The 16,738-nt window shown below is 38.9% G+C and overlaps 1 protein-coding gene across 1 annotated transcript; it reads left to right on the forward strand.

Moving 5' to 3' along the window:
• The first annotated feature begins 5,455 nt into the window (after positions 1 to 5,455).
• On the forward strand, positions 5,456 to 16,264 carry LOC116507179 (vomeronasal type-2 receptor 26-like). The gene is made up of 5 exons (XM_032215150.1): positions 5,456 to 5,710; positions 7,617 to 7,771; positions 14,200 to 14,281; positions 14,725 to 14,785; positions 15,360 to 16,264. Exons 1-5 carry the CDS (start codon positions 5,456 to 5,458, stop codon positions 16,262 to 16,264), a joined length of 1,458 nt encoding a protein of 485 aa, XP_032071041.1.
• The last annotated feature ends 474 nt before the right edge of the window (positions 16,265 to 16,738 follow it).

The following is a 16,738-nucleotide window of genomic DNA, read 5'->3' on the forward strand; positions in this document are numbered from 1 at the left end:
CATAAGAAGGCATGCCAATCCCATTGCAAATCATGTCCCTCCAGTGTCAATAATCTCGTGTTTCGCAATACAATCCAATCTTTCATCCATGTAAAACACCGCTGCTGGATAATATAATTCCCAAGAGCCGAGGTGGCGCAGTGGTTAGAGTGCAGTACTGCAGGCCACCGGAAGCCCCAACACCATTTAATTTTCTGTGTGTGCTTCATATTATTCCAGTGTATTTAAAATTATCCTCATATTGTCTTTTATTTGTCTCTTTGGTAAAAAAGAAACATTTTGATCTGTATGTATAAATTGGTTTAAAAATATCTTTAATCTTTCTGCTATTATTGAGGCAAATATCTTGTAGTCTGCATTCAATAATGATATCAGCCTATAGTTATTTTTATCTGTTGCAAGTCTGCATCTTCTTTCGGTATGAGAGTAATATAAGCTTCCATCCAAGAGTTTGGTACTTTTGCCTCTAACAATAATTCATTAAAAACTTCCAACATTAAATTACCTATAGTATCTTGTAGTGTTTTGTATAGCTCTACTGGTAGTCCATCACCACCAGATAGATTCGTAATTGGCTGATCAACCGCACTTAACGTATAGTCCTCAATGGAACTGCATCTACATGGAAGGAAGTATGCAATGGAGTACCCCAAGACTCAGTTTTAGGCCCAGTACTCTTTAACATCATCATCATCAATAACTTGGATGAGGGGATAGCTGGGGAACTCATCAAATGTGCAGATGACACCAAGCTGGCAGGAATAGCCAACACTCCAGAAGACTTAAGGCTTAAAATACAGAAGGATCTTGACAGACTTGAACATTGGGCACTATCTAACAAAATGAAATTCAATGGTGAAAAGAGTTAAGGTCCTGCATTTAGGCAAGAAAAACGAAATGCACAGGTACAGCATAGGTGGTACCTTGCTCAATAGTAGTAACTGAGAGAGGTATCTTAGAGTCCTAGTAGAAACCATTTGTTTATATTTACCATTTGTTTATAGTTATTTGCACCATTAAAATCCTCCCTTCCTCATCCATAAAAATTTGTTTTGCCTTTATCGTCTCTTTAATATAAAGTACTACGCCCCTCTTACTTTGTTGTAAGAGAGAGGCATATAACTTCCCAGTTTTCAAGTATTCCAGTGAGTAAATTATGCCCAATTTTAATTTTTCTAATTTGTTAAAAATTCTTTTCCTTGTTATAGCCAAATTCAGTCCATTTATGTTAATTGACATTAACTTTATTTCTTCTTCCATGATGTTTACTTAAAGATGGGTTTTGCTGTTCTAGTTGCTCTTATCTCTCTTACTTCTCTTCCCCTTACTCCTTCTCTTATTGCTATTTCCTCCAATATTTTCTGTCTTCCTTTTGTTGTGCATCTCTTTCTTCAGCAAGTTCTTCTTGACATCTAACCTCTCTTTCTTCTCTCAGTCTCTCTTCCTCTTGTGGTCCCAAATACTGATCATAATACAATACAATACAATACAATACAATACAATACAATACAATACAATACAATACAATAGCAGAGTTGGAAGGGACTTTGGAGGTCTTCTAGTCCAACCCCCTGTCTAGGCTGGAAACCCTATAAAATTGTTCCGCCTTCTCTATTGAGTCCAATCTGTATCTTTGCTTCTGCCAAGTCACCAATATTCCTTCTGGTATCAGGGGCAGGCTGCTGGGAGTTCCCAGAGGTCTGGGGGAACCTCTAGCTAAGATTCTGTGCAGTTCAGAGAACCCCCAAATCCCACTCCTGGCTGCCCCTACCCATCCCATCCTGCACCTCCTCGCCCAAGAGTCACCACACAGCCCTTTTTGGATGCAGGTAAGTGCAGGGCACATGTGAGGCTCAAGGAGGGTGAAAAATGGGCCTACATGAAGTTTGGAAAGGCCAGAAACGGGCCCATTTGTGGCCTCTAGAGGGCCTCCATAGCCTGGGGAGAGCAAAAACACCAGCCACTGTGGTGCAGGAGGCCAACTAGGCCATATTCTCCATGGCCATGCCCACCCAGCAACCAGGCAGAGAACCCCTTGCTAATTTTTGAAGCCCACCCTTTGGTATCAGCCATCTAAAGTTCACTCCTTTTTTAATTAAGCACTTTGTCAAAAACTGGTACTCTTCTTAATTTTCTAACTCTTCTGGGAATTTGTGGGAATCTTCTGGGAACACTATTTCTTTCCCTTTATATTTCAAAGGATCATCTCTCTTTCTCTGCAAATTTTGTTTTTATTGCTTTCTTTTTGAATCTGACAAGAACCTCTCTAGGAAGTTTATTTCTCATCGCATATCTAGTCTACACTCTAAATATTTCATCAATATTGGCCAGGATTTTTTCCTTAGGCTCCTCCAATGTCCCTGCTAATAAAACTGTCATTATCTCCATTAAATTTTCTCCCTTTTCTTCCATGTTTCTGAAACCTTAAGTAATAATCTGCTCTATCCATTTCCAGGGTTATTATTGTTTTTTCTTTATTTGAGTCTGCTGTTGTAAATATGTAGCCAAGCTCTCCCACACTTTTTTCTGTTGATTCCACTTTTTCTTCTACTTTTTGTATTCGTTGCTCATTTTTCACCATTATTTGTTGGAGGTTCTCTAACTTATCTTCTACTTTTTCTATTTTCTCTTTTACTTTCCCTATACTTTTCTTCATGCCACCATGGAGAGCTTGTATCTTGGATTTTAATTCTGTTTGTGCAACATTAGTATTTTCCTGTTGAAGCATGACATCCCATGTTCTCTGACCAGTGGGGCTTGAAGCCACCAACAAGGATGCTGAGGAAGGTGCTGAGGTTTTTTTCTTCATATTTAAATATATTAGTATTTGTAATCCACCAAAAATCAGTAACGTAATTCAATTATAATCCAAGGGAAAGATGAAATTATTATTTGTAATCCAAATCCAATTTTATGGAATACTTCTTGTCTTTAGGTTCTTCAAACCCTAATCCAAATATACCTCTGGTAGTAATTTGTAATCCAAATTGGTCTACCAAACTGCAAAAATTATATCCACCAGTTGTTTATCTTCAAAAAGAAAGTTCACAAAACAGCAGTGAGATTTGTCACAAAAAAGAAAAAAAGTTGATAAAATAGCAATTTATAATCCAAATCAGCTCACCAAGACTCAAAAATACAATCACCAATTATATCCAAAAAGAGAGTTTACAGAGCAGCAACCAAAAAAGAAGAAAAACCTTGTTCAAAAAGCAAGGGAAGTCCCTTGTGCAGTTTTGTCATACATTTCCCTTTTAAGTTCCAAGTGCTGCACTATTTTTAAAAAAAGATTTCAGTATTCCACTACATATCTTATTTTTTTCAGACAAAACAACTTCTTATCAGTTTAGTTCACAGACTCTCAAGGCTACTTCCCTTCTTTCTCTCTTGTATCTTCCAGTTTGCACTTTCCACTCTAGATGGCACTGTTGCTCTGGTCACCTCTTTCTTCCTCTTTCACTACATATCTTAAGGCAAGTTATAAAATGTGATGTTTATAATAGCAATAGCAATAGCAGTTAGACTTATATACTGCTTCATAGGGCTTTCAGCCCTCTCTAAGCGGTTTACAGAGTCAGCATATTGCCCCAAATAATCCGGGTCCTCATTTTACCCACCTCGGAAGGATGGAAGGCTGAGTCAACCCTGAGCCAGTGAGATTTGAACCGCCGAACTGCCGAACTAGCAGTCAGCTAAAGTAGCCTGCAGTACTGCACTCTAACCACTGCGCCACCTCGGCTATATAAGAAAAACAAAGTTCGTATAGTAACTATTATATTAAGCAGTAGTTCCCAATTTAAAAGTTAAGATAATCATCTGAAATCAGGAATACTTTGCATGTCATGGAATATCAAAAACATCCTTCAATATTGATTATCCTATTGGTTAGTCTGGGACAAGAATGTTTTCAGCTCTTTGACTTTCGTTTTCTGCTTTGTATTTTGCATCCAGTTATTCAGACTATTTATTTATTTATTTTGCCTAGAAGGGCTGGCAGATATAGCTAGATGGTTCTCCCCCTTCTCTAAGAGGTCTGACAATCTTCTGAGTGACTGATAGTGCTGATAGAAAAACACACCCAAATAACAAAAATCAAAGTTTCAACTTTGTAAATTTAGGAAAGGATATGGAGGTTTTAAAAGAGGTCAGGTGTTTGCCAGGTGCTACTGACAACAGAGACAAGAGGTGTATTCTTAAGATAGTCAAGAATGCAAGTAAAGACTGTGATGTTGATGCTATTATACATCTTGGCACAAATGAGAGCCAAGGTGGCGCAGTGGTTAAATGCAGCACTGCAGGCTACTGCTAGATCAGCAGTTCAGCGGTTCAAATCTCACCGGCTCAGGGTTGACTCAGCCTTCCATCCTTCCGAGGTGGGTAAAATGAGGACCCAGATTGTTGGGGGCAATATGCTGACTCTGTAAACCGCTTAGAGAGGGCTGAAAGCCCTATGAAGCGGTATATAAGTCTACTGCTATTGCTATTGCTATTCTAGATTTCTCATTTTACTCCTCAAGCAATTCCTAATAAGCCAGTTCCTTTCTTTATAATGGCTTCAAAAGCCTTCCTTGCAGCTTTTCTTCCAGAGGTGAAAGAACAAATCCCACCTCCTTTTTTGAATCACGCTCTTCTCTGTTGTTCCCCAGTTTAGAAAAACCCTCTATTAATAATATCTCACCTAGATCGAATCACACCTTCCTTTCCACTTCCACTCTTCCAGTGGCTGCCCCAGCTTCCTAGCAGCTAGCAATGGCCACTTTCCCAGCTGTCAGTTTGGAGAGCTTTCTCGGGATCAGTCAGGGGGTTTGCAGGATCCCTGAGACCCACAGAGTGTGCTCTCTTTGTTTATCACCCTTACAAGGCAATTCAGATCTAATTAGGACCACCATGCAGCTGGGATTTTGACAGCCCCATGGAGCTTCCGTGAAGTGTGTTGTCTGACCTCAATGCCATCCATAACACACACACACACACACACACAGCAATTTTTGACCTTGATGTTTGAAGTCAGAGAGGTCAACAAGGATCTGGTTTTCCTCCACAACCTCACCCTTGGATTCAACATGTATGACAGTTACCAGATAGAATGGATGCTTTCTTTACTCAGCTTCTCTCTGCTCTGTGGACATTACAAATTAGTTCCAGGTTATGAATGTGACGGGCAGAGCAATTGGGAGGATTAGAGCCCTTGGAGCAAAGTGAAGAAGAGAGGAAAGGGAGAGGGATATAAAATGGTCCACGATATGGACGAGTTGGGTCTTTTCTTTTCTCACAAAGCCAAATTCAATCAAATAATCTATTTTAGATGAACCAAACCCAATTAAAAAATGGTTTCTGCTCCAAAATTAAAAAAAAAAAAGCAAGGTAAGGCAAATTCTCCCAGCACTCAGAAATATGTTAATGTTTCTTTCACTATAGAATCATACCCAAGAACTTCCAGCAATTTTTGGCCTTGATGTTTGGAGTCAGAGAGGTCAACAAGGATCTGGTTCTCCTCCCCAACCTCACCCTTGGCTTCCACATTTATGACAATCACAAGTTGAAGAGGACGATTTCCTTATTCAGTTTCTCCCTGCTCTGTGGACGTTACAAACTAGTTCCAGGTTATGAATGTGACAGGCAGGACACTCTGCTGTCTATCATTGGCGGTCTCGATCCTAAATCCTCAAGGCAGATGGCCTCCATCTTCAGCACATTCAAAGTCCCCCAGGTAAGAGGTAGCCACTGGAAGCAGTATGGAATAGACAAATGATAGGAACATGCACAGAAACTAAAGGATCTTTGGCATGGAAGTTTATGTCACTCTGTTTATATTGTCAGGGTTCCAAGTAATTGGCCTGCTGCCAATTACCTCCCAAAGACCCATTAGATCACACAGATTAGGCCTCCTCCGGGTTCCGTCTACTAGCCAATGACAAATGGCCACAACCCGGGGGAGGGCCTTTTCTGTGGCGGCTCCGGCCCTTTGGAACGAGCTCCCCGCAGAGATTCGGACCCTCACCTCTCTCCAGGCCTTCCAAAAAGCCGTTAAAACCTGGCTGTGTCGGCAGGCCTGGGGTCGATGAGTTCCCTTCCCCTTTCGAATCGTGTGGCTGTTGGTTGTTTTTATATGCCCTATACTTTTTGTGTAGTTTGTGTTTCCCTTCCCCTCCTTGGGTTTGTGCGCCGCCCTGAGTCCCGCTGGGAATAGGGCGGCATATAAATAAAATGAAACTCAAACTCAAACTTAATACACCCAAAGCAAACCAAACTCCGAGACAAGTAGAATCCTCAAAGAATAGTTTTATTGGATCCATCATATTGGCACAGTTCTGGTGAAAACCAAACTCTGAAGGTTCCCCTGGTTTTCACCTAATTAAAAGTGAACGTTTCCCCCCAACCCCAAATAATTAATCACATGGTCCAGTTAAGGCTGCCAAAGTTCCAAATAGCATCCTCAATCAAATGCTAGAGATTCCCCAAAGTTCCAATTTATTAAAGAAGCCATGTTGGCACATCTGGGAAACCCCGAATATGAAACCTCTCAGGTTTTCCCCACCCACTTGAAAGTTCAAGACCCTGCCCAGCCCCCACATGTCCATCACATGGTCCAATCAGTCTCTGTCCCAGGAGATTGTTCCTCCCACTCATGCCACTTCAGATGGAGGGGCCAAATGACCTTGACTCTCTGAGAAAGAATGTTATTTTGATTAGATATCTCCCATACTCCATACAATCCTCCTGCCCAGTTTCCTACCATACAATAGGCTTGAGGCCCAATGTAAAAGATGGCTTTTAAGCCTGACAAAGGCACTGTCCAGTTGCCTGGTGACTTCACTCCTCCTTCCTCTGGGCAGGTGTGGGAATGTCTTTGGTTCCCAAGAGAAAATATTTTATTTTGGCTACAAAGTCCCAGCTATCTCTAATCCCCACTCCTGATCCCTCAGCTGGAGTGTGGCAGCACTGAAGCTCCAAGATGGCTTTGGTCAGGTCACCTTCAGGGTTGACATATATATATAGCACCGCAGAGCAAACAAAGAGCACAGTCACCATGTGTTTTACTGAACAACTATTTTAACTGTAACAGGAAACTCTACTTAGAACAAAAGAGTATAGAGTATATACTGTAGATCCAAACTTGTAAACACTGCCATCTACTGGTTGAATACCTCTGTAGTTGGTGCATATATATCTTATGTATCCACTTGTGTTTTATTTAACCCCAAGGAGATACACAATGTCATAATGCTGAAATGCGATACAAGCAATCTCTTCATAATAGATTATTCATGAAAGCGTAGCCATCCTCCAAGGCAGTTTACTGTCTGTATCAGGTTGGTGGTTTCTTCCCTTCTCTTCTGCCCTGTCACAACCAGGCAAAATATGTAACTGATGGTTCTTCCCAAGAAGGGAAGAAGCTAAGCTTGCCACTCAAACTGAGTCAGCCTGACTGGTGGGGCAATGAACCACACAAAGGAGATCCCTAAAGTCACCATAAAATTTCGTCTTTGACACAAGAATCTCACTTTCTCCAGCTTGGTGTTGGCTTTCAATTCTCTAGAGGAGACAGAAAAGTTTATCCTTCCTTCTTTCGGATTAATCCCAAAGAATTTCCTCAATATGTGGGTTTGGTCCAGCTACTCCTGCATTTCCAGTGGAACTGGGTTGGACTTGTGGTCTCTAAAGATGACAGTGGAGAACATTTCATCTCATCTCTGATGCCAATGCTGAAGGAGGAGGAGATCTGCGTAGCCTTCACTGCAATGGTGACAACTGGCCGTCTTAGTAAACAGTTAGTTTCAGAATTACAACTTATTTTCAAAACTTGGATTAAAGCTGAAGTTATTATTGTGTTTGCAGACACCAATGGCGTTTCTAATGTACTGGCGGCTGTGTATCTTTATGTACAAAGGACAAAGACAGCATTTCAAAGGGTTTGGATTTTAACTTCCTGTTGGAATCTTAGCGTGGTTGGAATGGAGTTAATATTGCAGCTTATAAAGCCCTTACATGGGGCTTTGCATTTTAGGGACCATACTGGGGATGTCCCAGAATTCATCTATTTCCTTCGGTCTTTAGATCCTTTGAATCCACAAGGGGATGTTTTTCTCCCACTATGGTGGGAATTGGTCTTTGGTTGCAAGATCCACAAACCAGGTCAGTTCCCCCCAAAAAAGAATAAACGATGTACAGGGAAGGAGAATATACAGAATCTTCCGACTTACGTATTTGAAACAAGCATGTCAGGTGAGAGTTACAATATCTACAATGCCATTCATGCTGTGGCACACGCATTACAAGCCATGCACGGATCTGCAATGAGACCAACCATGAAGAGGCTTGGGAAAAAGATTTCAAATATTCAATCATGGAAGGTAATCCTGGTCACCTTTTATCCAATGCATGGATCTTTAGAGAGGAATCTTCCCACAGGTCTTTCTTGAATTACTGATCAAGCACCTTTATGCGGCCATGTCAAAACATTTCAGAACAGAATGAAACTGAAATTAGTTAAAACAACAATAATACAAATTACGGTAAGTATAATGGTGGTGGTTGTGTTGTCACCATTCCAGAGAGGAGGTGTCAGCCCAGAGCAAGCTGACAATCTGGGTACCTTGTGCAAGAAATGTCAATGGGCTGAGCTTTGAGTGAGTATGTATACGTAACCACCCCACTTTCTCTTAGCATGTAAGATGAGGTGAGGTGTGGCAGGACGAGGGAAGGGAAGGGAAGGGAAGGGAAGAGGGGAAGGGAATGAAGCTAAGATGTGACATGTGACATATGACATATGACATGACATGACATGAGGGATGAGATGGGATGAGATGGGAAGGAGAGGAGCGGAGATAGAAGATAGATAGAAGATAGAAGATAGAAGATAGAAGATAGAAGATAGAAGATAGAAGATAGAAGATAGAAGATAGATAGAAGATAGAAGATAGACGATAGAAGATAGAAGATAGAAGATAGAAAAGAATGAAGCTAAGATATGACATATGATATAACATGACATATGAGGGATGGAATGGGATGGGGAGGAGAGGAGATAGATAGAAGATAGAAGATATAGAAGATAGAAGAAGATGATAGAAGATAGAAGATAGAAGATAGAAGATAGAAGATAGATAGAAGATAGATAGAAGATAGATAGAAGATAGATAGAAGATAGATAGAAGATAGATAGAAGATAGAAGATAGAAGATAGAATAGAAGATAGAAGATAGAAGATAGAAGATAGAAGATAGAAGATAGAAGATAGAAGATAGAAGATAGAAGATAGAAGATAGAAGATAGAAGATAGAAGATAGAAGATAGAAGATAGAAGATAGAAGATAGAAGATAGAAGATAGATAGAAGATAGAAGATAGAAGATAGATAGAAGATAGAAGATAGAAGATAGAAGATAGAAGATAGAAGATAGAAGATAGAAGATAGAAGATAGAAGAAGAGGATAGAGGATAGAGGATAGAGGATAGAAGATAGAAGATAGAAGATAGAAGATAGACGATAGACGATAGACGATAGACGATAGACGATAGACGATAGACGATAGACGATAGACGATAGAAGATAGAAGATAGAAGATAGAAGATAGAAGATAGAAGATAGATAGAAGATAGAAGATAGAAGATAGAAGATAGAAGATAGAAGATAGAATAGAAGATAGAAGATAGACGATAGACGATAGACGATAGACGATAGACGATAGACGATAGACGATAGACGATAGAAGATAGATAGAAGATAGAAGATAGAAGATAGAAGATAGAAGATAGAAGATAGAAGATAGAAGATAGAAGATAGAAGATAGAAGATAGAAGATAGAAGAGGATAGAGGATAGAGGATAGAGGATAGAGGATAGAGGATAGAGGATAGAAGATAGAAGATAGAAGATAGAAGATAGAAGATAGAAGATAGAAGATAGAAGATAGAAGATAGAAGATAGACGATAGACGATAGACGATAGACGATAGACGATAGACGATAGAAGATAGAAGATAGAAGATAGAAGATAGAAGATAGAAGATAGAAGATAGAAGATAGAAGATAGAAGATAGAAGATAGAAGATAGAAGATAGAAGATAGACGATAGACGATAGACGATAGACGATAGACGATAGAAGATAGAAGATAGAAGATAGAAGATAGAAGATAGAAGATAGATAGAAGATAGAAGATAGAAGATAGAAGATAGAAGATAGAAGATAGAAGATAGAAGATAGAAGATAGAAGATAGAAGATAGAAGATAGAAGATAGAAGATAGATAGAAGATAGATAGAAGATAGATAGAAGATAGAAAGAAGATAGATAGAAGATAGATAGAAGATAGATAGAAGATAGAAGATAGAAGATAGAAGATAGAAGATAGAAGATAGAAGATAGAATAGAAGATGGAAGATGGAAGATGGAAGATGGAAGATGGAAGATGGAAGATGGAAGATGGAAGATGGAAGATGGAAGATGGAAGATGGAAGATGGAAGATGGAAGATGGAAGATGGAAGATGGAAGATGGAAGATGGAAGATGGAAGATGGAAGATGGAAGATAGAAGATAGAAGATAGAAGAGGATAGAGGATAGAGGATAGAGGATAGAGGATAGAGGATAGAGGATAGAAGATAGAAGATAGAAGATAGAAGATAGAAGATAGAAGATAGACGATAGACGATAGACGATAGACGATAGAAGATAGAAGATAGAAGATAGAAGATAGAAGATAGAAGATAGAAGATAGAAGATAGAAGATAGAAGATAGAAGATAGAAGATAGAAGATAGAAGATAGAAGATAGAAGATAGAAGATAGATAGAAGATAGAAGATAGAAGATAGAAGATAGAAGATAGAAGATAGAAGATAGAAGATAGAAGATAGAAGATAGAAGATAGAAGATAGAAGATAGAAGAGGATAGAGGATAGAGGATAGAGGATAGAGGATAGAGGATAGAAGATAGAAGATAGAAGATAGAAAAGAATGAAGCTAAGATATGACATATGATATAACATGACATATGAGGGATGGAATGGGATGGGGAGGAGAGGAGATAGATAGAAGATAGAAGATATAGAAGATAGAAGAAGATAGAAGATAGAAGATAGAAGATAGAAGATAGAAGATAGAAGATAGAAGATAGATAGAAGATAGAAGATAGAAGATAGAAGATAGAAGATAGATAGAAGATAGAAGATAGAAGATAGAAGATAGAAGATAGAAGATAGATAGAAGATAGATAGAAGATAGATAGAAGATAGAAGATAGAAAGAAGATAGAAAGAAGATAGAATAGAAGATAGAAGATAGAAGATAGAAGATGGAAGATGGAAGATGGAAGATGGAAGATGGAAGATGGAAGATGGAAGATGGAAGATGGAAGATGGAAGATGGAAGATGGAAGATAGAAGATAGAAGATAGAAGATAGAAGATAGAAGATAGAAGAGGATAGAGGATAGAGGATAGAGGATAGAAGATAGAAGATAGAAGATAGAAGATAGACGATAGACGATAGACGATAGACGATAGACGATAGAAGATAGAAGATAGAAGATAGAAGATAGAAGATAGAAGATAGAAGATAGAAGATAGAAGATAGAAGATAGAAGATAGAAGATAGATAGAAGATAGAAGATAGAAGATAGAAGATAGAAGATAGAAGATAGAAGATAGAAGATAGAAGATAGAAGATAGAAGATAGAAGATAGAAGATAGAAGATAGAAGAGGATAGAGGATAGAGGATAGAAGATAGAAGATAGAAAAGAATGAAGCTAAGATATGACATATGATATAACATGACATATGAGGGATGGAATGGGATGGGGAGGAGAGGAGATAGATAGAAGATAGAAGATATAGAAGATAGAAGAAGACAGAAGATAGAAGATAGAAGATAGAAGATAGATAGAAGATAGAAGATAGAAGATAGAAGATAGAAGATAGAAGATAGAAGATAGAAGATAGAAGATAGAAGATAGATAGAAGATAGAAGATAGAAGATAGAAGATAGAAGATAGAAGATAGAAGATAGAAGATAGAAGATAGAAGATAGAAGATAGAAGATAGAAGATAGAAGATAGAAGATAGAAGATAGAAGATAGAAGATAGAAGATAGAAGATAGAAGATAGAAGATAGAAGATAGATAGAAGATAGAAGAGGATAGAGGATAGAGGATAGAAGATAGAAGATAGAAGATAGAAAAGAATGAAGCTAAGATATGACATATGATATAACATGACATATGAGGGATGGAATGGGATGGGGAGGAGAGGAGATAGATAGAAGATAGAAGATATAGAAGATAGAAGAAGACAGAAGATAGAAGATAGAAGATAGAAGATAGATAGAAGATAGAAGATAGAAGATAGAAGATAGAAGATAGAAGATAGATAGAAGATAGAAGATAGAAGATAGAAGATAGAAGATAGAAGATAGAAGATAGAAGATAGAAGATAGAAGATAGAAGATAGAAGATAGAAGATAGAAGATAGAAGATAGAAGATAGAAGATAGAAGAGGATAGAGGATAGAAGATAGAAGATAGAAGATAGAAAAGAATGAAGCTAAGATATGACATATGATATAACATGACATATGAGGGATGGAATGGGATGGGGAGGAGAGGAGATAGATAGAAGATAGAAGATATAGAAGATAGAAGAAGATAGAAGATAGAAGATAGAAGATAGAAGATAGAAGATAGAAGATAGAAGATAGAAGATAGAAGATAGAAGATAGAAGATAGAAGATAGAAGATAGAAGATAGAAGATAGAAGATAGAAGATAGAAGATAGAAGATAGAAGATAGAAGATAGAAGATAGAAGATAGAAGATAGAAGATGATAGAAGATGATAGAAGATGATAGAAGATGATAGAAGATAGACGATAGACGATAGAAGATAGAAGATAGAAGATAGAAGATAGAAGATAGAAGATAGAAGATAGAAGATAGAAGATAGAAGAAAGAAGAAAGAAGAAAGAAGATAGAAGATGATAGAAGATGATAGAAGATGATAGAAGATGATAGAAGATAGAAGATAGAAGATATAGAAAATAGAAGATAGAAGATAGAAGATAGGCAGAAGACCGAAGATAGACGATAGAAAGGAATGAAGCTAAGATATGACATGATATAACATGACATATGAGGGATGGGATGGGAATGAGAGGAGATAGAAGATAGAAGATAGAAGTGATGACCTTTATCGTCATTTTTTGTCACCGGCACACATTAAAAATGAAATTGTTGCCTGCTCTCAAAAGAAAGTATATATCTACCCATGCACATACATAACACACATATACACATGCTTTTAAATACATAGATAGATCCTGACTAACCTGAATACAAACTCTAAAAAGACAGTCAATTATTTTAACCATGGTTTATGTTTCTATGGCTTACACTCATGTGGGACCCAATTCCTTTTCTTCAGTTTGCCATTTGTTATACTGCTCAGCATGCTGTGTGCAAACAGCCTCTGGTGACCTCAGCACACATAATGCTCAAGGTGTTCCTCCTGGGTCCCTGGTCTGAAATTCATCTGGCTTTCCTTCCTCAAAGACTCTCTGGAGAGGGGAGAGGGAAACCAGGGAAGGAGCTCTTTCCCTGTGGCCTCATGTCTTCTCTTTCCTACATTCTGCTCTCTTGGCCTCTCAGCTACAGAAAGTCAGTTGAACTGGACACGGTGGGACAGGACTTATTTAATCACCCCTAAAATGCATTTGTCATTTCCAAGACCTCGCGCCAAAGAAAGCATTTAAAAACTCATATAGCCGCCTATCACAAGAGCAAGACATACAAAGAATTTTTGGAATGTGGCCTTAAAATCTTTGTATGTAGATATCATGATGGTAAACCTGAAATGGAAGAAGCCATGATACAAATGCCCAATTGTAAAAAGAAACTTTGCAGTGTTGGAGGAAAGAAACAAATATTGGGTGTTGCTCCATCTGCACCAAAAAAACTCCTCTACCATTCCAGACATGCAACCATCTCCTAAGACGGATGGCCATGGCAGAATGATAGAAGCCATGATGACTCAGTTGTGGCTTTCACTCAATTTCAGAAGGTCTCTTTTGTTTCAGCTTCTTCCCCATTTGAGGAACATCCAGTTCAACAACAGTGCTGGAGAGGAAGTCTCCTTCTCAGAAGATGGACGGGAATCTTCTCATTATGATCTTCTCAATTGGGTTCTCCTCCCCAATCTCTCTTTTGTCCCCAGGAAAGTTGGTGGAATTGATCCCAAGGCTCCCTCAGGCCAGGATTTCACCATTAACTCTGATTCAGTCATCTGGACTGCAAAGGTGAGCTGGAAGGAAAAGTTGTAAATTCAGGAAATGATTTTTTCTTTCTCTCCTGGGATGCAGAAGGTCCTTCTAACTGATTTCCATGAAATATTCCCATTTAGTTGGATCTGTATGATTTTTTTTTATTTTTGATCAATGGAGCTCAATTCATAAAACTTTCCTTTCATGCTGAGGTCACAATTCCAATTCCCAACCTCCCTTGTTGGGCTTTGAGCGTCATTGACCTGAATCATCCAAGAGCTGCTCCTATTTTTGGGAAGAACCATGGAGAACCTTTTCTTTTGAAGATATTTGAAGACGGAAATAGGAATGTAGAAATGAATAAATGAGGCACATTCATTGCTTGGTCCATTTCTCTTTTTCCCTTGTAGAAGGTGCCCTTTGCCAGGTGTGGCATGAAAAGGTGCCAGGCAGGAGAGAGGAGAAGAGTTCCAGAGGGCAAGCCAGTTTGCTGCTACCAATGTGACCCTTGTCCAGAAGGAACCATTTCTAATCAGACAGGTAGGGAACTCCTCAAATGGAGATCTTCCAGGATGATAGACTTCTGTAGATCAAAAATTTACTATTTTGCCATTTTTAGTAGGATTAACATGCTTCCAGGTTTTCAGAGTTCTCAGGAGAGTTCTCTGTCATGCAAAATAATTCTGAATAATTTGAATGACAAAGCAGAGAAATGAAGCCAGACAGATAATGGATCTACAAACAAAATAGCCAAGGATTCTTGGCTGACAGAACAATCAGGTTTGGGATAAGTATAAATTGAGAAAAAAGAAACAATTGGCAATCTGTCAGTAAAAGCCGTAGCAGTCGCGGAAGGCTGCCCAAAGGCTGGAGATGACCTTTTTTTTATCCTCCAGGAAACTGACCATTTTGACCCTCTCTTTATCTCTGCCCAATGTATCCCCAGGGTTGACCTGAATGAAGGATGATTCCCCCTTTTTGATGCACTATAAAGTACACAGTGCATCACTTCATCTGCTGTGTTGACCACAGCAGGAAGGATGTAATTCTCTCTACCCGAAGTGAGGAATGATGGTCGTGACAAACCCTCTTAAACAATTACTTTTGATTTCAGATTCAGCGCAGTGTGACCCTTGCCCAGAAGACCAACATCCAAACCAGGAGAAGAATCACTGCATTGTGAAGAAGGTCCACTTCCTTGCCTATCAAGACAACTTGGGATACGTTTTAGTTTCTCTCACTCTTTTATTCTCTGTGACTACATCTGTAGTCCTTGTGGTTTTCCTTAAACATCGTGACACACCAATCGTCAAGGCCAACAACCGAGATCTCACCTACATCCTCCTGGTCTCCCTCCTCTTTTGCTTCCTCTGCTCCTTCCTCTTCATTGGTCGACCAGGGACCATCACCTGTCTCTTACGACAAACTGCCTTTGCCATTCTCTTTTCTCTTGCAGTTTCCTCTGTCTTGGCAAAAACTGTCATGGTGGTTTTGGCCTTCATGGCCACCAAGCCTGGAAACAGGGCAAGGAAACTCTTAGGAAAACCACTGACCAATTCCATTGTATTAGCCTGCCCCCTAATCCAAGCCGTTCTTTGTATCACCTGGCTGGTAACTTCTCCCCCATTTCCCAACATGGACTTCCACTCCTTGGTAGGAGAGGCCATCTTGGAATGTAAAGAAGGCTCAGCTTTCATGTTTTATACTGTCCTTGCATACCTGGGTTTCCTGGCCTTCGTCAGTTTCTCTGTGGCCTTTCTGGCTAGGAAATTGCCTGACAGCTTTAATGAAGCCAAGTTCATAACTTTCAGCATGCTGGTCTTTTGCAGTGTTTGGATCTCCTTCCTCCCCACCTACCTGAGCACCAAAGGGAAGTCCATGGTGGCCGTGGAGATCTTCTCCATCTTGGCCTCTGGGGCTGGTCTCTTGGCTTGCATCTTTTTCCCCAAATGCTACATTATCCTACTTAAACCCAGTCTGAATTGTAAGGAAAATATAATGAGGCACAATAATTTCTGATTTATGCAGGGTTTGAGAACTTTTATTTTGATTTTTGGACAGCATTTTATTTGATCTGATTCCTAACAACATTAAATGAGTGAAGGGCTAGTTGTTGGAATTAATTGCAATTATTTGGAAATCAACTGATATGTGTTATCATGAAGCATTTATTAATTAGAAACAAACATATTTTTATTTTATAGTAATCCCAGAGGCACCCCATGAAGAAGGTGAAAATAAGCATTGACATAAGCAAGGTGGAAATTCATTTCCAACCAATATTTTAATCAAAAGTATCTTTAAAATCAGCTGGCCTTTGTTATTGTTATTTTTAAGCATGTTTGTTTACTTTGATCCATGAGGCTTTGATGAGACCCCTCCTAAATTTTCCATTCAAATGATGTATTGGAGGTCTATTAATTCTGCAGTTTAAATGAGCCATATTGTTCTGCTCTCTGTTGATGGAATAGGGAACCATGATTCGTAAATAAA

Source organism: Thamnophis elegans, chromosome 1, assembly GCF_009769535.1.
Source record: "Thamnophis elegans isolate rThaEle1 chromosome 1, rThaEle1.pri, whole genome shotgun sequence".
In the NCBI taxonomy this organism is placed as follows: Eukaryota; Metazoa; Chordata; class Lepidosauria; order Squamata; family Colubridae; genus Thamnophis; species Thamnophis elegans.

What these genes read in the sequence shown, in the direction of transcription:
- LOC116507179 (XM_032215150.1), top strand. Translation starts at nt 5,456, where the DNA reads ATGTTTGGAGTCAGAGAGGTCAACAAGGATCTGGTTCTCCTCCCCAAC. An exon ending in ACTGGCCGTCTTAGTAAACA is followed by an intron (nt 7,772 to 14,199) that starts GTTAGTTTCAGA and finishes TTTTGTCCCCAG; the next exon opens with GAAAGTTGGTGGAATTGATC. An exon ending in AACCATTTCTAATCAGACAG is followed by an intron (nt 14,786 to 15,359) that starts GTAGGGAACTCC and finishes TTTTGATTTCAG; the next exon opens with ATTCAGCGCAGTGTGACCCT.